The sequence below is a fragment of the Lissotriton helveticus genome, chromosome 1_1 (assembly GCF_964261635.1).
Source record: "Lissotriton helveticus chromosome 1_1, aLisHel1.1, whole genome shotgun sequence".
In the NCBI taxonomy this organism is placed as follows: Eukaryota; Metazoa; Chordata; class Amphibia; order Caudata; family Salamandridae; genus Lissotriton; species Lissotriton helveticus.
In genome coordinates, this window is record NC_136057.1 from 1101927204 (window position 1) to 1101954229 (window position 27026).

Sequence of the window (27026 nt, forward strand, 5' to 3'; positions counted from 1 at the left end):
AGGCCGCTGCCCCAGCCGACATGCTGCAAGAGCCAGCATTCATCCCACCCGCAGGTAGCAGCTAATTATGCTGCTCCCTCCAGGTAGAGGCGATAGTTTGATTTGTTTCCTTGCCCCCATCAGTATAGGCAGGGAAACAGATCAAAATTCTGCTCCCACCCAGGTGAGAGCAAAGACAGGTTTCCCTGCCCGCACCGGTGCGAGCAGGGAAAACGTTAAGTTCCAAGGGTGTGCTACCTGGGAAAGAGCATGTGAGCCAGTCCTGGTGGATGGGGCTCCCGGGGCCACATAAGGCTCGGGAAGGAAGGCCATGTGGCCCCCTCCCTTTTACAAAGCTTGCGGCCCGAGGCTTGTAGAGGCTTGGGGATGGGGGGATAGGCTGTGTTGCCCCATCCCCTTTTATTAAAATAAACTGCCCCAGGGCCCAATAAGGCTTGGGGGGGGGGGGCAAACTGCCCCCATCTCCTTTAATTAAAATAAATATATATATGTTGGGCCTGGGGGGATGGGGGCCTGTAGAGGGGGCAATGTGCGCCCTCCTTCCCCCCAAAAATAAGAATCCTCCCAGCCCACTAGGGCTGGCCCACCCTGAGGGGTTCAGAAAAGAAGTGTATGAGGCTTCCCCTCTTTCTCCTTCTCTTTTCCCTTCTTTTGCGATGGAATCTCCATCTCCATCTCCTTCCCCTCCCTCCTTCCTCTCCTCCTCCTCCTTCTTTTGCCGCAGAATGTTTTTGGCTCCTGACGGGGTTCCTCTGGGACCCCTACCAGACCTAGGGGGTCAGGATATCTGTACTCTGCTCCCCTCATGTCTATATTTTTTTTGTGGGGTTTTTTCGGACTCAGTCTTGAGTCCTAGGGTGGCTGCCACCACTTTATGGTTGAGGTGGTGGCTGCCAATCAGATCTTACTTTGAGATTTGTAGACCCCACGGATGATCCACGGTGTGAAATATGCAATTTGTTCAACCTTGATTTCTCCAAGACTCCAATAAATGGCCTTACACCAAAAAAGCAGTCTTTCTGGACCAAGATCTAGCTTTCTTTCACATTTGGTTTAAATCCGCTCTGCGGTATGGGCCGTAGTGTTGTCTAAAGTTCCTATGGAAAAATGAATAGGGAAATCGCGTTTTTGGGACCTCTCGTTTTTTCTCGGCCCCTGCTTGTCAGATCACTTCAAAACTTTCCATGCAACTAGTAAAAAAAGTTGCCCTTTTATGGAAAGTTTTGCAAATGGGGCCAAAGTTATTAACATCACAAAAAATGCATTACCTATGGAAACACAATTCTAACTATAGCTACCCAGTGGCAACCGCCACTGGGTTATATAATATGCTTAAAATGTTTATGGTTTAAATTGAAATTTTTACATCTAACAAAGTCAGATTCCTTTAACAAATAAACCTTTTAAGCAAACATACAGATTCATGTATTCCCTCAAATAAACTCTCCTTTGTATTGAAAGGTGCTGGGCACCTGATGCCCCTCTAGAGCCACTACCAGTCATTTACCCATTTTGTCCCTGGCAAGAAGGTAGTTCACAGAGCTGTTTTGCTGTTGGAGCGAGCTCGTCATGGTGTACTGCTGTTGACTTTTGCCCGTTCTGTAGTAAACATTCAACATGTTACCATGGGTTCTATGTATGCCAGTCTGAATACAGTTTGACTGGATTTCTTTGGTGTACTTCCCCGAAACAAGTGCCTCAGTTATCAATACATTTTGTTGCTCTTTCTCTGAGGCAGGGAATCCTTTATACATTTATTTTTATATGCTTGTCGAGCAGTCAAGATAAGTAGTTGATCTATCATTTGGTTACACATTAGACAGACTGTGCCCTCTGACTGTACACCTAATCAACTCTCAGATTACGGAGATATTCATAGCGACAGAGACAACCGAGCTGAACCTTATTTACACAGCTGAATGCATTGGGTGACAGAGATGTCTCATAACTTACACAGATCTCTTGTACACAGCTACTGCTTCAACTCCGTCTTCGAGTGCCCCACAGTTCTCAAAGTGGCACAAGGCAGCAGATCTGGCCCACGAATTCCACAGCTCTTGGTACACATGGATTGATAGAGTAGTCGTAGGAGATCCAAACCCCAGATATCAGTAATGAGGTAGGCAAACTATCCCTCAAAGAAAACCGTGTTTGGAACACTTGAGACGACTCAGATATCTTACAGGATACACAACTAGCTCTCACTAAAATGTTAGGAGGAAGAACTTTATCTACAGTCCTGCCAAGTACCACGCATCAGACATTAGACTAACGCAGTTTAGTGTGGTGTCTGCATCACTGCACTAAAATAGCGCCTCCCTGACATCAACAGCGCTGTGCGAGCCTTACCAACGAGATGTGCTGCATTAGAAGCGCGACCGGCTGCTGGCAGAGTGCACGTGCTTCCGCTGCCTGAGACTGATCCTGCATACACTGGCCACTCAGTTTATTCACAAATTTGATGCACATGGCTGCTATACCTCATTAGTATAATGATGGCACTGCTGCAGCCTGGGGCTGCATTGAATCAAGCCACCATTCAGCCAGGTGCTTCAGGTATCACATGCCCCTTCACGGCGTTAAGAAACACAACATCCTATCGGGGTAACTGAGGCGCTTGCTTTGTGTTTCCTTGTTGCGCTGCTCACCAACAGTGTTCCTCTGGTACACGCGGCGTAGCACAATTTGGCATCCGTAATAGTACTGGTCGTGTTAGGAGGGCAGCATGCGTGACTTGCATCAGAGAGATCATGTGATATGGTAAGGTTTTAAATTTAAAAAAAAGAGATCATTGCAAATCTAAGTTGCAATAAGGTGGTCATGACAAATCTACAATGATGTAATTTGTTTGTGGTTCTGCAAGCAGCTGCAGAGGTAAGGTGGAAATTCATGAAGGATGTGACTAGAATGTGGTTACACAATTCTTTTACAGTAGGATCATCTTGCACAGCTGCAGTGGGATAGTGCCTTTCCATTGCAGGTGCTTTGTTGCAATTATAAGATCTTTTTAGATCTTCTTCTTGTTCAAAAGGATACAATTTCTTATGTTTATCTGTTTCCATGAACTTCATTGCTTGATTTTGCAGGTGAAAAAGTGTCACCGTAAGTGGCATACATTTAGTGGTTGAATGTCACTCATAAGTACACTAAAACCATGAAAATGTCACACAACATCAATCTGAAAACTTGGCAGCTACCAGTCCAGCTCAGAGTAAGAGAAACACATGTTCTCTTTGTTTCTCTCGGTGAAGGGCTTGATAAATAGAAATATTTATCTGGACCGGCAGCACCGGCAAAGACCGTGCCCTCATGTGGATCCTGATGGCAGCACCTTGCTGTTGTCACTTTCCGGCAAAACGCTTGCTCCACAGTGTCCTGCAGTATCTCATGGCCTACAACAAAACCAGAGGGGGGAGGTAGAGCTAATCGTTGGATTTAGGCTCCACTTGGTACTTAAATAAACAGAGAAAATCCAACATTCAAAGGGAAGGGGGGAGGGAGGACGGGGGAGTGATCAATGAGTATTGAAACACTCAGTGTTTGTAAAAATACCCCTCACACACCAAAAGGCCCCTTGGTGTCATGCTTCATCATCGGGGTCTTCGCACCCCTCTATTGGGATGCGGCGTGCTTCGACCTGCGGCTACGCGGGAGCACTTAAGGTATTGGCTATGTGTGGTGTACAGTGTGTGGGGTATGTATTTAAGTGAGTAGGGGGTGTAGTGAAAAATGTTAAAAAGTACCTGGCACTAGAGTATAAAAGAAAAACAATTTTATTCTGAACTCTGGCTGGTACTGTTAAAAGAAAGTGCAAGGCGAGGTCAAGTCTGTTATATTAATGAACAGGACCTCTGATGTGCTTTGGTGTCGACATGTTTCGGAGGCAAGCTCCTTCTTCAGGACAGGGGCACACACTCCCTTCCCTACTCACGTCTTATATCACAGAAAAATGTGTATTTACATAAAAGTGAATTTTTAGAAATAGGCTAAGTGTGCCTACAGCGGTCTGCTACAAGCTCAATGACCTGTAGAAAGACAAAAAATAACACCTAATGGTTACCCATGTAGCGGGTAGTTCATGCAGGTGCAGTCACCTGGAACCTCACCATTTGCTTTATAATAAGCCTGTTGAAAAAAAGAGGGGACTCACAATACATACAACATAAAACACATAGAAACTAGGATTTACTGTAAATTGTGTTCCTACTTGTGAAGCTTGGTTGTAGGCTTCATGAGCAAACTAGGAACGTCGGGGTGCTGCTCCAATGGCTATCTGTAGTGGAGAATGATACAGCTTTTATAATTCAATCTCTCACACTTACTTATGTAGGTGAGTGCAGATGGTCTTAAGGATTTTAGTTCCTCCGTGCTATACTCACAAGATCAGGACGCTCTGGTCGCCGCCTTACCCCTCACGCTGCTCCGCTGGTGTGGAGTCAGGTAATGGTCATGGTTATTTATACCCCGTTTTACTAATTGGTCGGAAGCGAAAGTGTTTCCATGTATGGGTGTTCCGCTTACCCACCATCCAGGGCCTTCGTATGTAATAGACGCGTTAACACAGGATCAGCGTCTGCTTGTACTGGTGATTGATTCTGAGCGTGCGCATCGGATTGCCGCTGCTCCTATGCGCATGCGTAATAAAGAATGGTGTGTCTGTTCTATCGCGCGTGCGCATTGTGCACCTGCGCGTCATGCTCCATGTCTTCAGCACGCGTGTGGTAATTATATCAATATAACTACTGCGCGAGAGACGAAGTACAATAAATAAACAACCAGCCACGGCTTAGTTCGGGGAAGTAGAGTTATCGGCTTTTCACAGGTTGCTTTCATATTTGATAAGTTACTGTGGGTAGTAATATGCAAAAAGAAGACCCTAGCTGTACAATATCTAGACGGTTACACTGATTAGTGCTCACTCCAAATGATCGACCTGGCCAGGTCGAGTAACTTATCAAATATGAAAGCAACCTGTGAAAAGCCGATAACTCTACTTCCCCGAACTAAGCCGTGGCTGGTTGTTTATTTATTGTACTTCGTCTCTCGCGCAGTAGTTATATTGATATAATTACCACACGCGTGCTGAAGACATGGAGCATGACGCGCAGGTGCACAATGCGCACGTGCGATAGAACAGACACACCATTCTTTATTACGCATGCGCATAGGAGCAGCGGCAATCCGATGCGCACGCTGAGAATCAATCACCAGTACAAGCAGACGCTGATCCTGTGTTAACGCGTCTATTACATACGAAGGCCCTGGATGGTGGGTAAGCGGAATACCCATACATGGAAACACTTTCGCTTCCGACCAATTAGTAAAACGGGGTATAAATAACCATGACCATTACCTGACTCCACACCAGCGGAGCAGCGTGAGGGGTAAGGCGGCGACCAGAGCGTCCTGATCTTGTGAGTATAGCACGGAGGAACTAAAATCCTTAAGACCATCTGCACTCACCTACATAAGTAAGTGTGAGAGATTGAATCATAAAAGCTGTATCATTCTCCACTACAGATAGCCATTGGAGCAGCACCCCGACGTTCCTAGTTTGCTCATGAAGCCTACAACCAAGCTTCACAAGTAGGAACACAATTTACAGTAAATCCTAGTTTCTATGTGTTTTATGTTGTATGTATTGTGAGTCCCCTCTTTTTTTCAACAGGCTTATTATAAAGCAAATGGTGAGGTTCCAGGTGACTGCACCTGCATGAACTACCCGCTACATGGGTAACCATTAGGTGTTATTTTTTGTCTTTCTAAAGGTCATTGAGCTTGTAGCAGACCGCTGTAGGCACACTTAGCCTATTTCTAAAAATTCACTTTTATGTAAATACACATTTTTCTGTAATATAAGACGTGAGTAGGGAAGGGAGTGTGTGCCCCTGTCCTGAAGAAGGAGCTTGCCTCCGAAACATGTCGACACCAAAGCACATCAGAGGTCCTGTTCATTAATATAACAGACTTGACCTCGCCTTGCACTTTCTTTTAACAGTACCAGCCAGAGTTCAGAATAAAATTGTTTTTCTTTTATACTCTAGTGCCAGGTACTTTTTAACATTTTTCACTACACCCCCTACTCACTTAAATACATACCCCACACACTGTACACCACACATAGCCAATACCTTAAGTGCTCCCGCGTAGCCGCAGGTCGAAGCACGCCGCATCCCGATAGAGGGGTGCGAAGACCCCGATGATGAAGCATGACACCAAGGGGCCTTTTGGTGTGTGAGGGGTATTTTTACAAACACTGAGTGTTTCAATACTCATTGATCACTCCCCCGTCCTCCCTCCCCCCTTCCCTTTGTATCTCATGGCCTGACAGAACAGGCACTGAGGTGCCCTTCCATGTCTGGTGCTTTGCAGCAGTTTTAAGATTGTCTTAGACTTTCTCGTTGCTCAAATGGGTGAAATTTCTGATATTTATATGTTTCCCTCGTATTCATTGCTTGAGAGACAGTGTCAGTCATAATCGTTGAATGTCACCCATAATCACACTGAAATTATGAAAATGTCACACATATGCAATTTGAAACTTTGGTTGCTATGTAGCCAGCCAGGGCCAGACTGGGAACAGCAACCAGCCCTGGCAGGTTGCTTCTCCACCGGCCCTTGGAACGTGAGGGTGGGGGGGGGGGGGGTTTGAGCCGCTAAGCACAGCTCCCCCTTTTCTTACAGAGGGTCAATTTTGCAGCACTGCTGCAAAATCGGCACCCTGTAAGAAAAGCGGCCACAAAACCGGCCCCCACCTCTCCGGCCCACCGGGGAAATGCCCTGTGGTAGCTACGGCCAGTCCGGCCATGTATCTAGCTACATAGCTTTCAGTAACACCTTAAACAGCAGAGCTATCTTTCAGTATTGATCATCGCTCTCAGTAAAGACTGAGCTAGCCACGCCGGTCCAACCGTTTGTAGAGCGTTTATTGAGACTCTGGCATCCGTGCTGTACAGACATGGCAGACTGAGACTCCAGACGGCTATCCCAGTAGTTAACTTGGGCTTCTTCCTAACCGGAAGTAGAGATAGAGCTGTTACTAGGACCTTCTACTCTGGAGGCTGCAAGATTATGTAGCCCTCATGCCTATTACAAGAGGAGAAATGGCGCGTCCTAAGAGAAAGGCTCCAACCAGGTTCTTCAGCTGCTGCCTTCGAAGTTTATTTGTTACAAGCGAACACCCAGTTTATTTTGATTTCATTGTGACTTTGTTGCACAATGTTACTTGATGTTTACTATAACCATCCGATCATGGAGGTAGGCATGAAAACTTTAAGAAGCTTCAGATGTCGAAGGCCTAAAGCGCCTTGCTTGCCTGACGTTCACCCCAAGGAGTGAGGCTCACCCCAAAGAGTGAGGCGTGCATGTTGTGCAGGTTACTGACTCACTGCTAGACCAATTGGGTGGAAACTCAAACCAACCTACTCGGAGAAAACACCCTGTCCTGAAATCAGTGGGAAAGAAGCGGCAGACCTTTAGCGCACTAACCACAAATCTGGTGCCCCCCAACAATTATGTATTATGAAGTGTTCAGCCCATCTGTAAATATATCCCTTAAATACCTTGCGGAGTTCAACTCCCTATAAACCATCAACAGGGATTTTAGACCCTCTGTAAATCGAGGGCACATATTTTACACTGTATGTTAAGAAGGAATAGCACAAGCACGCGCTTTTAGGCCTGTTTCTTCGTGGTCCGACTCCATTTTACAGGTTTTTCAGTCATCATTTCCACAAATACCACTTATACCTGATTTTGACTACAAGTTATAGGGATCTGTTGCTACGGCTCCATGCCCAGCATCCCAGAATTAAAAATCACAACTGCTGTAGAATTAAATAAAGACCAGACGAGTTGTTGGACGCCCGTCTTGCAGCTGCCAGTGTAAGCTGTAGGATCATTTGATTAAAAAAACAAACCTCAAACTGCAGTTTCTTATAGTGAACTAATATCGTACTATCTTCACATCCTAGCCCTTGCACTTAACTTTAGGGAATTTAACCTTCTTAATATGCTCTGTGACTTTGTATGCAAACATGGTCATCTTTACACATTTATTATGCTCTCTTCAGTCTCGACGTAAAGACAAACCCAGATGTATTTGCCTGCGCCAATGGGTGGCGCTATGGCTGTGGGAAAATGTTGCTGCACTTGCGGCAGTGTGCACTACGTTCTCCCTCTAGCTGTTTTGTAGAAGAGTTAGTCAGTAGGAAGTAAATATACTATACATTTTAATTAGGAAAAATCTGTTTTCCCATACTCTGTGGACAAAACTACTCCCTATAGTATAATTGAATGTATACTTGACTCAAACATTATTGTACTTTCTATAGTGTGTATTATGTGTTTTCTCATTAGTCGGGGGATTGTCAGTGCTTTGTAAAAAAAGAAACACATCTTGTCAAAGTTTCCTGATTTAATTCCTCGATTTTGAATGAGTCATTCGTTTCTTAAAAGCTTCCCATTTTAGTGGCAGAGCTTCACTCCACTTGGCATTTGGACAAGACTTCTTTAAGCTGCCTTAACCCATTCACTTAACTTGCATTACATTTGTTTTGTTAATAAAGGATGCTTTTCAGTTCCGCTAATTCGCTATGGTCCTTGGATAAATCATTAAAGGGATCCTTTTCACTAGATGCGAACTTCAGCTAATCCCTTCTTTAGTATGTTTTAGCATGTCACATGCCCACTGGTCCTGGCCAACATTTATGAAACTGCTGTCCCAGCATTGTGTCTGGTGTGACTCATACTATGGTTTCCAGTTCAAATTCCTACCAGCCTGATTAATCAAGAATTGAGTGAAAGCGTGGTGTGTGTGTGGAACCACACGCATCACGATAAGTTTAAAAACGTGAAACATTTAAGAATTATTTTGTGATAGTCACGAAGTACAGCGAAATAAAAAAAGAACAGAACCAGCAATGGCAAAGCCAGTAGGTCTAGCCTACATTTTTTTAGTCTGAGCTAAAATATTAAGGTCTATTGCTGTGAAAAAACAAAAGGAAAAAAAAGTGATTGCTTTGTGTATATAGGGCACACAATAGATAAAGAAATTGGTGTATCACCTTTCACCGTATTTTAAGATGTAAAATAGTCTACATTATGAGCAGTGGAATGCTACTCTATACAGTCAGTAGCATGTAGTGAGGGATTTATATTCTTCTGGGCATTAACAATAGGTTGGCAAATAGTTGTGCTGTCCAGCCAGACCTAAAAAATAAAAAAAGCAACGCTACTTTAATGTATACAGAGTTAAGGTTCTCCCAGATACAATGCTCTACCGGTCGTCGCAAGGAGAGTTAATTCTGTTCTAGATTTAGGTTCCTGCTGCTCATAAGGCCTTCTTACTCATATTTAGCAAGTTTTGAGCTGTAGCGGAGGGCAGGGCTAAATGACAACTTGGTATCTCAGTTCTGAGTAGGAGACACCCTGTTTAACCGGCTTATGCACATCAATGTGGGCTTTTCCACTGTCACTGTTTTTTAATTAGGAGCCACTTGAAGGATTGGGAGCCTGGTTTGTTACCATAATTGCAACTCTCATTTAGAGTTGTCTATGACATCTGTGACAATACCACATATCTGCACTGGCACTGTGGCACCCAGTTCATGGTCTTGATACAAAATTATCTTTTAATGTTAAAAAGCCTAAGGAAATAGTGGTTTTACGTCTTTTCCACATTCAACATTTTGGTATTACCCGTAGGTTTTAGCTGATGTTAAAAGGCATGGATCTCCCTTGCAGTGATGTTATATTACCACATTTTGAATGAGTAATGTCACTTCATTGTAGTAAATGCTCAATAACTACTGACTGCATGTCTTCCACTGGATTCTCTAAATGAGTCTTCCTGTTTCAAAACAAATGGTTTGTCTGCAACATTTTGTATTTTCTGCAAGTATATGAGTATTGTATTGAGAGTATCTAAGGCTATGCTGTAATAGTACTGCACGGTGGTAATGTTACACATTGATTCCCAGATAAGGCATTTGTTTGGTCAAATGTGCATTGGAATCAAAGATAATATCTGGTTTTCTTGCTCAATTGAGTATGGCAGGAGAGAGTGAGAGGCATGCAGTGGCGTAATGAAACTTGATGCGCCCCCCCAGCAAAGTACATGGAGCCCCTCAGCCCACCACCTATCACTTTGGTCCAAGTGTACTGTGCTGAGTGTGCCCCCTGAAATTCAGGGTTCCCCCCCTAATGTTACGCCACTGGACCCATTATCTTGGAGGGAGTAGAGGTCTCACTCATCTTCTGTGCCCTACCATCCACTCCATCCAGGAAAAAAAACGATTTCACTTTTAACTAGAGACCGTGACTGAGCCAGAGTGAGCGCCTTCTGCTTTGACTAGATTGGAGTCCACCCAGAAGCATATTGTGTTACTGTAAGATATCTGCAAGGGGCTGCAGATATGTGGTAAGCAGTGCATAGGTGAGCCGTCTGCCATCCCACTGGCAAACTATGATTTCAATAGCACCTTAACTTTTTGATTATATTTTATAAGAAAGGTCCATAGTGTAGGCAGTTGGGCCTCAATTCTATACAAACAAAAAGAGGGCCACAACTTTACTAAATGCTGCCAGCCGTTTCCAAGGGACCCAGTGTCGCAATCTAACTTCTACCCGTGTCTGGTTCTCTCGTACCCCTGACATAACTGCATCCCTCCCCCACATGTCATCTGAGGTGAAGTTGCCCAGTGTAGGATCCTTCTCTATTAGCTACTGCAATTTGACTTGCACCATTTTATTATATGATGTTGAACAGAAAAGTTGGTTATAGATGAGCCAATACATTCCCTAAATGCCAGCGATGATCTTTTTAATATTGAAATTAATAATTCTGTTCTGCCTAAAGTTCTCGGGTATTACTGTTGTTGTAAGCAGAGGGTTGAAGCGACCGGTTCCATGATCCTGGTTAGTGGTCCATAGAGTGCTTCTATTAGTGAAGGACTCAATGGTATGGCTCATGATTCATGTCTTCTTATTAGGAGTTGAAATATTATTGAGTTATTTGCTTCTAGGTTACCTCTCCATAGGAATCATTAGCCCCCTGCATTAATTGCATGACTTTCTGTTTTCCTACCACTACGGATCCCAGTGTGAGTCCGTGTTTTCTGCTCTTGAGCCATTCGGTTCCTGCTGCTGTTCATTGGCATTATCTCTTGTGTCTTGTACAGGCATGCTATGATGCACTGCTTATGACTTCACATATTACATCACTGATGACCTCTGAAATCTGTGGCAGTTCAAGTTATACTTATGTCAATTACATATAACTGATCAAGTCTGTTTTTTTGGGGTGGTTTAAAACGGTAATTTGATTATTATTTCAAGACATACGTATAACTCCACTTTAACGTTTATTTTTTTCCAGCGAATCTGTATCATACATACAGGCATGTTGTGGGGATAGGGCATATGTCTTTTACTGGCTATAACATTTTAATAACATACTTTAAATTCAATTTTAATATCTTTACAATAACCATTTTGTGAAACCAGACTGTTATTTACCAGACAGTGTACCAGTGCATATACATTAATTGGGCAAGAGGTATACATATTCAATATTGTACTCCGCTCCCCCAAAAACATGTTTGGGGGGCAGTACTATACTGAACATGTATAACTCCAGATTTTCTAATATTTCAGGGGACACCCCCATCCCTCATACACTATGTTTTAGGCCACCATAAACCAGTTTGTGTTATGTTACCACTTCAGTATGGTCGGGGGTTCTGTGCACCCACATTTTTTTGCAATGTCTCTTTTGGCTGCTGCCATACCTTGATTCACAAACAATTTTTCATACTTAGGTCTGTCACTTCCCATATTCCCAGTGTTTGTTTTCTCCATTGGTGCTGGTAACCCCACTGTTACTTTTGGTGCTGCCTTTATCTTTTGGCAGTGTATTTTTGTCTTGGGACATTTCCATAGTACATGGATACATTTTCGCCTCTATCCACAATTAAATGCACATTTAGCATTGGTTATGCTCCCGAATGTACATAGCTGCACTCCTGTGTAATATTAGATTTGCCATAATCGTAAAACTTTCGGGGAAGGGTGTTTTGAGAACTTAGGATAGCTTTGAATTGCAGTAGATGTGGATATGTTATGAACAAAACCTGCATAGTGTTCTGAGTATTTTCTCCCGCTGGTGGCTCATTCTTTAAAAGTGACACACTACAAGAGCCCTGAAGAAGACCCGGACTCTTTATGCATTCTTACAAACTCTGCTGGACCATTCAGACACTTACCCTTCTTAGGTAGTTGGGGCAAAGTCTTGCTCACTTTTTGTCTATCCTTTAAGGTGTGCTGCAGAGATGTGGCAATAAAGAAGGTACTGCATTACACTAGTAGCCTCTGGTCTTGGCATGAAATCAAAAAGACGCAAAGTTCACCCCTTTCGAAGGCTAAAGACTTAAAATGCTCAAAAATAAATTAGCAGAAACTAGTTTTCAAACACAACTTGAAGACTATGGAATGAAAATAGACACTCCTCCAAGATTTACCCAGCAGTACTGTTATCCTTTCCATGAAGCTGAGTGGGAGTGGCTCCGTGCTAGAGGCCCCAGCGTGTGTTGTCTGCAAAATCTTTTGAGCAGAAGAGACATTTCTGTGGGGTGGAGTCTGTCATTTTCACTGTGTAGCATTGTGAAGCAGAGGAAGGGATGTGTAATACATGTAATCCCTGTGTGCCTGTATCTGAAGTTTTTGTTTTGCTTTTATGCTTCCCAAAGGAGCTAGAGCTACTGTGGCCCACAGTAGGTGGGAGCAGCGTCCTAGCCACAGACTAGCTCACCTATCAGCATTTCTCATGGTGTGTCTCAGATCCACTACCATTTGTGCTTTAGAGTTCCTCTAATAAATCTCTGAGTGATGCACTCCCACATTTGCACTTCTTATTTCAATAATCCAATATTCCAGGCCCTTGTGAGGGAAATGGTATCCCACTTAGCTGGATAATCTGAAATTAATTTACTGTGTAAGAGATCCAGTGTTAAAAGCAAATATCTCTTCTTCACTGCATATTTTCTAAAAATGAACTTTTTACTTTATTTCAGGTTTACCAAAAACTTGTCTCCCGACAAAATCAACCTAAGCACTCTAAAAGGGGAAGGCCAATTGACAAACTTGGAGCTGGATGAAGAGGTTCTGCAGAACATGTTGGATCTACCAACATGGCTGGCCATTAACAAGGTTTTTTGCAATAAGGCGTCTATAAGGGTAAGCATGTTGTTGCATAGAAAAAGTGATGGTAGCTGTCTTGATTTTTTAAAAATATGTGATATATGTGAATATTGTAAAAGGTGTATATATTGATTCAAATTAGTTTAGTTAACTATCCGTTTATGGAGTCATGATTAATGACCACAGTTACCATATTTGAAAATTCCTGAGGCAATCCCTCAGCTGAGGTTTGCACATTTTGTATAGTGGTGTATTGAAGTGTAAATTGGCACTTTTCTTGATTTTTGGATAAAGTCTTCTGTAATTTTCCAAAGGCACTAATACGTATTTGGTGGATAGTTTTGCTTCCTGACACACACATTTATACTTTGTGAAGGAGTCCGTTTGTTAAGAGTAGGAATATTTTAACAGTCCCACATATACAAAGTTCTTATGAAAAGGTATCACTTTTGCTTCTGCATTATTTCTTCATGATCATGGATACCCTCACATAAATGGTGGGTACAATTGCAGTGTATTGATGTGCTGTGTGCCTTCTAGGATACCTGACCATTAACACCTTGGCTGCGGCGGGAATTCCGCCGTGGTGCTAGACATTCCAATCGCCAGCGTGGCTCAGACTTCCCCCGGCCATCGTGCGCACACGGCCACCGTGACTCATGACGGCCGGGGGCCGTCATGAGCAGGGAAGGTGTTAAGCATGAGGTGATGACCCACCCCATTTTGAGTATAGTAGTCTTGAGCAGTGATCACGGCAGAGCGCAGGTAAGTGTTTTCTAGGAAGGCAGCTTTTCGAAGAGTAAGATGGACCTTACTGGAGTTACAAAGTCTAACAAGCCTAGTAGTGGGCCTAATAACAGATAAGATGTGAGAATTTGAGGTCCTGAACTCCGGGATAGACTTTATAACTTGGCCTAAGATTCGCAAGCCCCATAAGTAATTGAACCTGGCTTGATGTGAAGTCTCCAGAACCCAACAGAGTTCTTGGGCCCCCATGACACACGCCTTTGTATCTCAAAAGGAGGTATCCTGGACTGTGCAGTGAGGGTCGCAGACCCTGTAGCATTTACTTGGCTAGATCCAAGATCCAAGATTCAGACCAGCAGAGTGGCTGCGTTGCCTGAGAGTGCTGAGTTAACCAGCAGTGCTCCAAGCAACGATATGACTTCCTGGTGGGCCTTGGAATAGTTGGTGCATCTCAACACTGTGACAAGTACTGTAGGATTCATTGAGAATTGGTAGACATAATTGTCCTGCACAGAGAGGGAAGTGTTTAATTGGCCTCAGAGTGAAAGTGCCACCTGTTTGTGGCATGGCTCCCCCAGTGAAGCACATGGGAAAGTTTAATGTTATCTTTTTGAGCGGCATTGCCTTCTCTTCTCGTATCCACCCTGAGGGTGAGTAATTAGAAGTACCTCTTTAGGTCACCTGATAGAAAGGGAGTCCCGCTAATTTGCACAACACCACATATAGAAGAATCTGTAAAGATGCAGAAATATTTAGACTGGCATTCTGTACAGGGAGGATGTCATGGCACATATTTGATTTATAGCAAAGCGAAGAGCAATCCTAGTAACTAACTGCACTCTCCTCCATTTGACAGCACAAGATGCTGACAAATGCAAGTAACATGAATCATTAGGCGCCTGTGTGCAGATCAGTGAGCACTGTCCATGCACGACCTGAAGAATATGATCACCTTGGTCCTCTAAATGCCAGTGTTTCTCTTCTTTGGGGTGCACGGGTTAATTGAGGAAACACACCTATATCTAGCCGAGCAGAGTCATAAATTCTACCTTTGCTGCATTAGTATTAACGCTTCGTTCCAGGCAGAATTCAGAAAACTCATAAGAAATTGGAATCCCATTGGAGTCTTGGAAATCAGGCGTGTGTTTTCCACGAATAACAAAGTACATTTCCCTCCCCCGAGCCCCCTGAGCCAATGGTGGGTATTTACTAAAAAAATCAGTTAGATATTCTGTTACACATAAATCAGTCCATTATTGCAAGTTAGTGTCCACATTTTAAATTATCTGTAGAATCTAGCTTGAACATTCCATTGCATGTTGTGGTAGATGTTGAAGGAGCTCTGAAGGTGTGTGCCTAGTCTTAGCTATGGAGGATATTAAATGAGAGAAGAGGTAGCACTCTGTCGAAGAATACATCCTGTCAAGATCTATGGTCTTTTAGAGTGTCCGGTTGCCCATAATTATTTTGTGATTGAAATGGGTGAGTGATTAGAAGGCAAAGAGGTCTCTGAAGAATATTATACCATGTACACCTGCTAATTATGCTCCCCAATGAGTACTTATTACCTAGTGTCCTCAGGTTGTTCATATAATTATACATAGGAGGAGCAGTTCTAATAAAGCTGCTTTATTTTGAACGCTTTTAGACGAAATAATTGTTGACATGACTAAGTGTGTTATTTTATTGGTGAGGTGAGAATATGGCTATAATTAGTAAACACTTATTGAATAATAGGCAGAGAGAAAATGGTGTCTTGTCATATGTGATATTTAATAGTAGTCTTTGAATTTCTGTATTATATGTTTAAACCATACCTTAAGTAAGTTATCTTTGAGGTGAATTGTCTGCACATTGACCTGATGCTGTTTAATCTTAAGATGAATTGCTATTTTAAGTTTTAGAAAGACATTTGTTAAATTATACATTATATGTTGTTATATTGTTTGGAAGTTTTTGTACAGGTCCACATGTGTATGTAGTATGCTCAGTATGTTATCCACCAGGCTCCTAGGATGGTATTTCTTTGCAAGAAGGTCTGCAGCATTTTTCATAGCATAAACCACATTTATTTGACGTCTTTGCACATACGGTATTTTGTCACTACACAGGTTTAGTCTACCAATTCCCTTTCCCATTCTCTTAAACCTCAGTCAGTTGTCTGCACTGCTGCTGTAGTGAAAGTTTCTACAATGGCATCACGGTGGTCATGTAGGTGAATGGGTCTTGCTAAGCTTGCCCTTGTCCAAGCGAGTTAGCAAGAAATTTCACAATGAGGCCATAGCCCCAAAGAGGCATGGTTTTCCTATATGTTTGGATTGGCACTGTCTCTGGAGCTCTACATTGATGCAAAGAGACATTCTCATCATGGGAGTCAAAGAACGTGCTGAAGTTTCTTTTTTCTCACAGGATAGCTTTTATGAGTGGTACTGTGTTTTTTTATGGGATACAAAGTCATGGCCTAGCGTAAAGAGGAGCCATCTCAAACTATTCACCACCATCCTAGTAGGCAAATTAAAAAAATTAACAATAATAAGGCTATTGTCCCAAAGTCCAAAATTAAGTTATTTATTGTTTTGATTAAAGTGTTAAAAATGTGATTTCAGATTTCAAATATTCTTGTTTTATATCCATTTATAAACTGCTAAATGAAAACATTTAAAACGCCTGGAATTCCCTTCGACTCACTAAAAAGCCACCGTCTTATGGGCATACCTTGAATATTTATATTGAAATACTTTTGGAGCGAGACATTGAGAACTTTAGGGCAAATTGATAAATATCTTAGGAGAGATCTTTGGCCTGTGAGTAACCCCTAGCATCAATGGGAGAACATGGAATCAAATGAAGATTCCACTCTCTTGCTTTTGTATAAGCTGTTTTCTGCTCATTTAAAAAAAAAAAAATCTAGTATTCTCTTTAGGGGATTTCTACATACGCTCTTCAAATGCATTTATCTCCTGGGCTCTATTCTGCCTATTACATGAAGTACAAATTCACCCATATGCGCCGGTAGCCTCTTCACCAAAGGATGCCTCTCATATTTTATTCCACACACAATTAACAAATCTCTAGAAAGGTCGGATCTCTTACTTCCTCCTTTGCTACAGCTAACGTCTGATTTAGAGTTGAAGAACGATTAAGAGGAGGCTGCGGTAGAGAATAACCTTTCACTTTTCAATGACATTTCTGCATTTTAAGATTGGTGAGCGATCCACTTCATAGCGGTGAGGAAAGGTCTGCACAATAAGTCTAATAATAAGAATCAAGCCAAGTTTAAGAGCAAAAATGTGTATCCTTCTGATTGACTGCTAACAGTTTAGATAGTGCTTTGTGATACAGTGTATATTTAGACCCAGCTTTATCATTGCAATCTTAATATTCGGATACAGCTATTTCTCTGTCCTTGCATACACAGAAATAGCCTTTTCCTAATTTAAAGATTGCAATTAAACGAGAGACAAAGCAAGGAAAATATTGCGGTATATAATACATTTCTCCAATATATTTACTACTATTTCTAATACCCAGATAGGCAATCTTTATCTTAACTAACACAATTTATTATGTGCACTGTGCAGTTGCCTTGCGTGAGGGCTTCAATAATTAATCAACTTGACGTATTCCCCCTGCAATTAATCTCTTATAAGACATTTGGGTTTGTATCTGTTTCTGTATAGATTCCATGGACAAAGTTGAAGACCCAACCAATTAGTCTGGTGAGTGTTAAAAACATTTTCTCTTTAAAGTGGTTTTCCAACTGCAGAACTGTTTCTTTTTAGTTGAAGTAGTTTTAGAAAGGTTTAAATGTTTTAAATAAAAATAAAAAAACACACACCCCAAGAATGGCCTGAAACAGATCGGGACTTTTTGGATTATTTTTAAATGAAATTCCTGGAATTATTTCACACTTTAAGAGGATGTTGAGATTTAAAAAGCAACTTGCATCACTGCCTTCGGGCATTGTTTAAACTGTATGCGACCAATTTTATTCTCATCTGCTTTGAACAACCCATGTCATAAGGAATTGTCAAATAAATCAATGTGTTTTTTACCACTGTCCCAATACAGAAGTGTCTGCTCAAAAAGTAGTTTAAAAACATTTGTTGACAATGGTTTGACATGTCATTTCTGTCACGTGTGCATTTATTACTTAAACATAGCGCTACAAAACATTCTAATAGTTTGCCTCTGTTAAGAGGTTTTATCTTACCAGTAGCCTTGTCTATATGTGTCTTGGCACTGTCCTGCTCTTTGAAGCATTGCAGAAGCATTGGGCAAGCTCAAGACATTAAAAAAAGAAAATTAACATTCTGTGGGTAACCAAGTACTTTGTTGGCAAAAATCACTTTATTTGTAAATTATTAATGTGTCCTGCTCCCTTACTTCCCAGAGGGCTGTAATAGTGATAACCCATGTTTGTTACAGAAAAAAGGCGACAAGGATCCATGTAGTTGAGGTCAAAGATCATGCTTGTTGTCATTTTTTTGCAACCTGGAGTGACCCTTCAATACTTCCTGCATTTCTCACTTCATTAACCTTTTTTTATGGAGTATCTACTTCTAAAAAGTCTGAAGATAAGAACTCCTTAAGGAACTGTTGGATTTTGCTGTCCGCCTTACCTTGTTTCAGTCTGTGGATAAAGATAATGGGCAGAGACTGTAGTGATATTGGTGTGGGATAATCCTTTTGAAATGGCTCTTTTAGGTATTTCTGTGGCATGACCAGCTCTTTCTCCACATTCAACACAGTGGCTCATCCCATACAGCTGCAGAAGTTAAAGACCTGCGGATGAGTACTGGATCATACGCTATACCATTTGCCACATTTGTGACAGATTATTGTCATCAAGTGTAGCTTGATATTTAACTTTGGATGGACTGTCATGTGGCTTGTGGGCTTTCACGGGCGTTTCCCATCACCCATAATTTTATATAATGTATTATTCCCCTCTTTTCCTTCACTCACAAGTTGATGCGTCACTCATATGTAGATGCCATATACACTAAATGGTGAGCTTGGTTTGCCTTACAAGCATTTTGGACTTTCTTGGCAGCATTAAAGCCTGGATGAAAGTCAAGTGACTGCTGATTTTTATGGCTGAGGCCAAAGTCATCATTTGTAATGATAAAAGAGACAGTAGCTGTAGTTTACTCAAAACCTGACATTCTATTTGCAACATGCCACGGGAGTCGCCATCACGGTTAAAGTCAAAGTTCTGTATGTTGTGAGAAATGCAGATGAGTATTTGGAGCGATCCCCATGTAATAAAATAGGGAATTGTTTTGGCCAGACCCAACATTTGAATAAAGTGTCACATTATCTGTTTCAAAAAATAAGCGGGCAGGAGTTGGTGCACTGCTAAACTTTTGTGTTCATTATTGGAAGAATATTTACCCGAGCTTCCTGAGACATTAATCTGTGTACTGCAGATCACAGATTGTTCAACATTCAGATCGATTATGCACTGCTGTAAATATGTATCTGAAGCATGCCATGCTGGTATTTAGTAGTCTGATTCATTATATGTAAACTATTCGGGTATTTATGACTGCTTTTCAGTACCCAAAGAAAAACCTTCAGACGGGTCCCAGGAAGATACCTGTGGACTGTAGACCACTGTCCCCTGGTAAATCTTTCCTTTTGGTTCATTTCAGAGGGTAAAAGTTTTTTTTTCGTCTAGGCTACATTTGTCTAAATCTTGCTTCCATTGTCAGAAACAGCTGAAGCCATTGCAGCTTTGTTGATAGTATTGATGATGTGCATGTGAGTATCTTGTATAGAGTTAGGGAACATACAGGCCAGCAGCGGCCCATGCTGATAAGAGAGGTCAGGCCAGGAGGGGAGGTGGGGCTTGGTGGGGGGGGGTGGGTGAGGGGGATTTTGACAGATGACGAGAGAAAATTAATCACTTATTTAATTTTCCATTGTGGTTGTCTGTCAAATCTCCCCAACCCTGCCCCACCGCTCCTACTTGCACGGACTGCTCCTGATACAGGCACTTGGTTCCCTTTAAGTGTTTTATGCACTTTTGCCTCAATTCACTCAGGAACTGAAAAAATGCAACAAGAAAAGTTATTCAGTGCTCGTGTATCAGAACAGGCTATGATCTATATTGAGAACTGCTTAATTCACTCTAGGTCTCTGGTAATGCTTGCAAAGTATTACAGAGAGGGTCACTAAAACAGACAAATGCCAGTAAAAATGTATATTTTTTACAATCTGTAAGCACGACACTAAGCAACCCTTCTTTAGAAAAAGTGGCATAGCAGAATAGTATTGTGTGCATATAGTTAATGCTAAAGCCAGAATGTAGATCAAACATTTTGAAAACATATAGAATTCTATCCAAGGAGGTTTAAGACTGGGTCGTGGCCAACCAAGATGGCCAAGCCAACACCCTAAGTGCTTAATCCTACAAAATCCTCTGACCCCCCTGAAGATAGAGGCCGGTTTGTTCTCCCTTAAATCAGGGCCCTGATTGGAGGGCCCCCTGGCTGGAAATGGGAGCTCCCGCTGCTTCCTTGACACAGACCGTCGCGCTGTGACTGGTTTGTGAGATGGCCGCCGTGATGGTGGTGGTGACTCTGCATGCAGGCGATGGACCTGCAGGTGATCAGATACGGATGACCTCAGGGTCTTTTGTACCAGAAAATACTTAAGGCCGCGGGGGCTGTCGGTTGCAAAGACGGGCCAAGAGTATTTGACAACGTTTGGCCCTCTGAGGACAGGTGAGGGCCTGGTCCCAAGATGGTGGTAGGACCGCACAAACAATAACTGGATGAACCGTGATATCTGCTCCACAACACCCAAGACCTGGAGTGTAAGTAGCAAGGTGCTTGGTGCCCTACTGTAGTAAGTGGCAGCACTGCAACTGACAGACAGCTGAGCAGCCTAACAATGTTTCTCCCCATCTAGCATAAGGGTAGACCGGGAACTGCGCTGAGGAGCACATGAAGAAGGAATCACGCACTACAGCCAGTCTGGAGGTACCGACTGCTCCTCACGGTAACGAACCCGTACTGAGAAACAACCAGGCTTGATACATGAGGCTCCACCTTTCTGGGAGCAGTGGGGGTCTCTCTGACTCTTGCTGTGGGGCGGTGTCCATTGAAGGCCTGGTGGGAATAACTGGCTACAGACACATGCGCTGCAATCTGGACATGCTGGATACGTTGCCCGGCACCCCTCACATTTTAGGAAGCACATGAAGAGTGTCATGGGGTAGACCCCCAACTGATGGATGGCTTTGTGCCCCGACGCGAAGGAGCCCAGAGATCAGCAATAGTGGGGGACTTCCTCAACTAAACAGATCTCGGGGTGGGAAGGGGGCTCCCTGTAGCGCTTGTTCTCCAGTGCTGTTATGGGCCAAGATAGGTTCCAGAGAATGGGGTAACAAACTAAAAGGGACCACTACGTGGACACAGGAGGGGGCTCCCTCACGAAATGCACAGAAAGGAGACGATGCAGAGCCACCATTGGCCGACAAATCTACTAAGACTGGACCTCCGTAAGGTTAATAAGCACCCACGAGTGACAGAACAAAATGTGGCTGGGCTAACCATGGAAGTAGAGTACCCTCTGTTGGCACCCTCACTGATGGAACACTAACTTCAATAAGCACTTACAGACTGCAGAGAGAAGGTCACGGAGATGCAACAACCAATTTGTGGGGTTGCCAGAGTGGTAGAGGGGACTGTACTGAAAACTTGGAGGGATTGCTTAAAAATTTGCAAGGACCTGACAAACTGTCAATGCTATTTGTGGTTGAGAGACTCCACCGTGCCATGATTCCCAGGCCCTATCCTGAGCAATGATCTCTTGTATAGTCAAATATAGGGACAGGGACAGCATCCTGAAATGGTACCAAAGATAAGGGAGCTACCCTGTTCGAGGGACAGAGCGTATGCCTTTTTTTCCTTATTACACCTAGAGAGTTCAAGTTCAAAGAAAATCATATCTGACAGTGTAGTAGAAAATGAGACAGCTAAACAAACGTTGCATTCGATTTTTCCCGTCAAAACTACAAGTGATATACGAGGGCCACACATATTTCTTTCCTAAACCTGGAAACATGTGGGACTTGCTCAAAAGTGTCCTCAAGACTGGTGACCTGTTTCAGTCATGCCGAGAGAACCGTGAATCCAGAAGTAACACGCCTAGTGGATCAGAGGAGTGAAGGAGCTAGAGTATGGTGGCTGAACAATCTCTACTCCACGGATAGAGGTGCAAAAAGGCAGTACTCTGGCATTGATTGACACTATGGAACACACACAGATGGAGCTACGGGTAGTGGCCACGCAGAGGATGTGTCACCGACCTCATCCATGGACATAGAAGAGATGTTCCTGGCATTCAGAGACACTTGTTCATGAGATTTGATGATGATGGTTGGAACAAACTATGAGCTATGTTCATGGTTTGGTTAAGTATTGCTTACAGCACCAGTGCCATGTATGATTTCTCTGACTTTGAACTTGAACTGGGAGTAAGAAGGTAACACTGTTCCTGGCGCTAGGCTGGAACAAACTATGTGATATGTTCATGATTTGGTTAAGTATTGCTTACAGATTCTGGGCGCTGTATGAAGTCTCCGAATTTGAGCTCAAAATGGGGGCTAGGGGGAATACTGTTGTAGATATTTCACACTTCAGGTACAACAAACTTGGGACAGAAGCCTGCAAACTCCCTTAACAGACGTGTAATGGGTGCAAGCTTGTGCTTCGGTACAAAAAATGGAAAGTAACGCCAGAGTTAAATTGATCAATTATAATTTCTTACAGGACACCCACAACAATACACAGAATATACCCCAGAAGACCCTTGACCAGCCCAAAATGTAGGTAGAACGATGCTGAATTCCTCCATATGACCTGGACATACAGAACACTAACAGGGTGCATGGAGGGAGTGGTGATGAGGCTTAAAGAGGTGACCCATGTTCATCTCCAAACATCAGTACATCACTGTTTATTGGGAATAGCCCCTAAATCCAAACAGAGTACAAGACAGCACAAACTTGTAAAATTGGGCCCACTCCTTGCAAAACACCATATAGCAACATACTCATTGTCTGATAGAGGGCCCGCCATCTTAAAATGTTCCACAGATATGTTGGAATGGACCCTGGCTGAAGAGTTGTGATTAAAACGTGTTAGAACAGATGATCGGTCAGAGGAGGATCTAACGAAGTGAGCGGATATGGTGGACAATCCTGTGTTGGATGATGACTGACACAATCTGAGATGAATGGAAGGAAAAGGGTCTGCTGTACAGAAATGTAACTGCGACTCACTCTGTGAAGTTCGGCGATGTGGGTGTGGCCGTGGCTGGAGAGAGCTGGGGAGGTATGTATGGACCTGTAGTGGGTATACTGCTATGTAATGCTGTCTGTGGTGTGTTTTACTTTACCTTGGTGCATGGCACAGTTGGTTTGTTGCTGTATTTTCAGTTTGACTACATATTTACAAATAAAGATGTTAAAAAGAAGGATTAAGGCTCTGCAGCATGGAGACGAATATAATCAGCTTAGATACATTCTTTATTCCCATTAAAAGCCCTGACAAAGATTCTAGTCAATTGCTCCCTCCATATGTAATAGGCCAGTTGTTCTAATGCTAACCCAAACAACATAGGTGAATGGAGCGCTCCTGTCTAATAGATAGGTTAAATTCAACCCATTTAATCATGTGCCCAATACCCAATGAACCAGCGGTCACCACATTTATGGTAGATGTATAAAACCTTGATTGTTACATGTACAAATCGTAGGGTTCTCCGGGCTGTCTCGTGGGCACATGGCTGTATATTCCGCAATCTTACTGAGAATGTAAAACTGGCAGTGAGCCCTTAATATCTGAATTCGAGGATTCTTTCCTTTCGAAAGTGTGGTGTGGTTTTGTTTAAAGGCACCAGGGAGCACTGAGTGGTGTTGTTTCCTGTGGTTGTGTCTCTGCGGCCAGGTTCCTTCTGTTGTGGGCTGCCACATCAATCACTGTTCATTAAGTGCTCTGTCACTATCTTGCTTCTGTTTCCGTATAAATGGTGCATGGCTTGCAAGTAAATAATTGCTTTTGCTGTACAGCAATCAATTGTGTCTCACTGGAGAAGAGTCAATCCCTAAGCCGGGCAGAGCATTGCAGATCCTTTTGCAGCCTAAGCTGTTTTTTCTTGTATGAGAAGGGCAGACTTGTGTTCCTTTAAGGAAAGGGATTTTTTAGCTTTTGCCAAGGCATTCACATGTCATGTCTTCTAATTTACACTAACAATGTTGCGTGTGCTGCCTATTTCCCCCGCCCCCTCCCCACTGGAGTCTCATGCTTGGGGCTGTGCTTTATATTTTTTTTTGTCCTTTCACAGTTATGTATGCATAAGGCTTTTCCAAATATTTTTTCCTCTTAGGACCCACTTTCCGTGGTCATTTAGTCATTCATGCACAAGCTTGTGGGCTACAAAATGTACCAAGGTGTATCCATCGGACAAGTTTTTTCTTCCGCCTTCTCCACATCTCCACTACAGCCTACCCCCATCCTTTTAACATTGCAACTTGCCACATCCAACGTATACAATTCCCAGATGGTAGTTTCCAATTCCAATACTGCTGGAGTCACCTTTCTTAGCCACTTCTTGCATATCTCCCTCCTTGCCAACAACACCAGGTACAACACCAAGTTTTCCTTCTCCACATTCCTCCTGCTGCCATCTGCTCTCTCTGCTACCAAAGAAGATAAGGACATGGCTTACCTTAATCTCCTTTCGTTTGATTGCCCTCATGGCCTTACCCACGTCTTCCTAGTACTTCACCAACTTTGAGCAGCTAAACAACATATGGATGTCATCTGCTGCTGCCAAGCCACATCTTCTGCATCCAGTCTCCGTCATGCTCTTAATCTTTGAACACTTAGCTGGAGTCCAGTAGCATGTGTGCAAAGTAAAAATATGGTTAACGTAGCAGGTCTGACAGTTCCATACAACAAGCTCCAGCATACTTGTCATATAGCTTCCAACTCAGTGTGTGGCAAGTCGTTATCTGGTGACCTCCTTTCCCTATAGAGATTCCCCAAGAACTCTACAAAAACTCAACCAACCAATCCCCTCTGTTGTATTCCTAATGTCCTGAGTTCCTTCCCTCCTGATTTCTCTTATGTAATTCCTATTCCCGTCTGCCTTTGCTTTCCAAACCGACATTTGTCCGTTCTTCTCTCTGTACTCAAAGTGTCTGAGCTTACTCGCTTCCCATTTTTCTATAGACTGCTTTCCAAAGAGTGCGTTTTTAACTCCTCTCGGACACCCTGAATCTTGGCTTCCATATTCTTCCTCCTCCTCCCCTCCTCCACCCTTTCCTCCTCCAGTTGCCTTTACAGTCTACTGATCCTCTCTCCAATATTCGTTACTTCCACCTTCACTTTTTTACTCTGATAGTGGTTCAAGCTTATCATATGCCCCCTTCAAAAATGCCTGTATGCATCCCACACAATATGAATACTCGCCCAGCCTAAATTCCAGTAAAAAAATTCCTTGCACCACATTTTATGGTTTAAATCTTTTTTTAAATTAATTTGAAAGCACAAAAATAACACTAGCCACCACCTATATCCACTGGCCGATGGGGAACAATAAGCAATATTTATTTCAAACAGAAAGAAAGGACAGAGAAGAAAAGGAGAGAAATGCCTATGTAGTTTTGAGGGGCGGGTGGCTGTGTCTGGGCGATATATATCGTAGCCACCATAGGGGCTTCTGTCATGTGTGTGTTTAGTCATCCTTGGAAGTAGGCACTTTAGTGAGTAGTAATACCCGGAGATATCACAGGCATGTAAGCTCCGCATTTTAAAGCCTGAACAACCCCCTCCCTACCTAGCACTGACATAGCTGTAGTCCATCTCCATACCTCCCTCAGATCAGCAACTCCAAGTTTCAAATCCACCACAGCATGGTTTGAAACGTGCAATCGGCATGTGCTACCCACTTTTCAAATTCGCCATCTCCTTTCTGTCTTTCAGAAAATAATCCAGAAGGGATCAAGACCCATAATTGTTTGAGTAATATGTATAGCTCCTACTCCTTTCCGCCCTCACTCTCCATATGTCTACTAAGCCAAGCTCCTCTAACAAAAGGATAGAAAGGCATATGACCGTGCAGTCAGTTGGGTGCACATCCATGATCTATCCTATCCAATCCACTATCCATCACAACATTAACCCCCCATAACTATGGGAGGTCTTCATCCACTAGAGACAAAAACAAATCTCATCACTTCTGAATCATCCATATTCGGGCTATAGAACGCCACACATACCAGGGTCTTCGATCTCACCCTGAGCCTACCTATTACCCATCTTCGTTTCTCATCTACTTTACTGACAATCACGTCTGTACCTGTATATTGCCTGCCCAAGATCACCATGAACATGGCAGCCAGCTGAGCAGCTAGGTCGTGAGTCTTCCTACGGGGGTGGTGAAATATGAGGAAGCAGGAGCTTCATGTGGTGTTTCAGCAGTGCACGAGAGCTCGGGCCGGAGAAAGGTGAGGAAAGTGTAAGGCAGGAGGAGAAAGGAAAAGGAAGGTGACAAAACAAGAACAACCACCCCCCTAGCTGATTCTCATGTGGTGGGAGCCTGGGAGTTGGATGCGTGCTGACCGTGAGCTGAGGCGGCGACTGCCAGCTGCGCAGCGGGTCTTACCGCGGGGTAGGGCTGAAAGCGGCAGCACAAGTCTTGTGCAGTGAACAAAAAAAGAAGCATGGACCAAGAACCTGAACAGGAGGGGCCAGTACAAAGTTGGGTGGGCCAGTCAGAGCCAGTAGTGGCATGAAGGGAAGGGGCTCCTCAGTGGTGTGGAGAAGCGTCCCAGGCTGTGTGCACATCTCAAAGGGTGGAGGGGATGGCAGCAAGGGAACTAAGCAATAAAGTAGGGGGACGTGAGCAGAGAAGTAGCAAGTGATGATACTGAGGAAAGGGCAGAGGGGTAGGCTTGGTATGTAGGATAGTTTGAGGTTTCGGAAGGCATGGGAGGCGGATACTTTAAAAATCTAAAGGAATTGAGGAAATACAGGAGAGGTCACTTGGGGAGCAGCTGGGTT

At 43.2% G+C, this 27026-nt stretch overlaps 1 protein-coding gene across 1 annotated transcript in view; it reads left to right on the top strand.

The window, feature by feature from the left end:
* Positions 1–27026, top strand: part of BLTP3B (bridge-like lipid transfer protein family member 3B) — a 313057-nt gene that overhangs the window by 10762 nt on the left and 275269 nt on the right. The window contains exons 2-3 of the mRNA XM_078678312.1: positions 13071–13233; positions 17625–17663. Of these exons, the coding sequence (XP_078534438.1) occupies positions 13071–13233; positions 17625–17663 (202 nt within the window). The remainder of the gene's footprint in view (positions 1–13070; positions 13234–17624; positions 17664–27026) is intronic.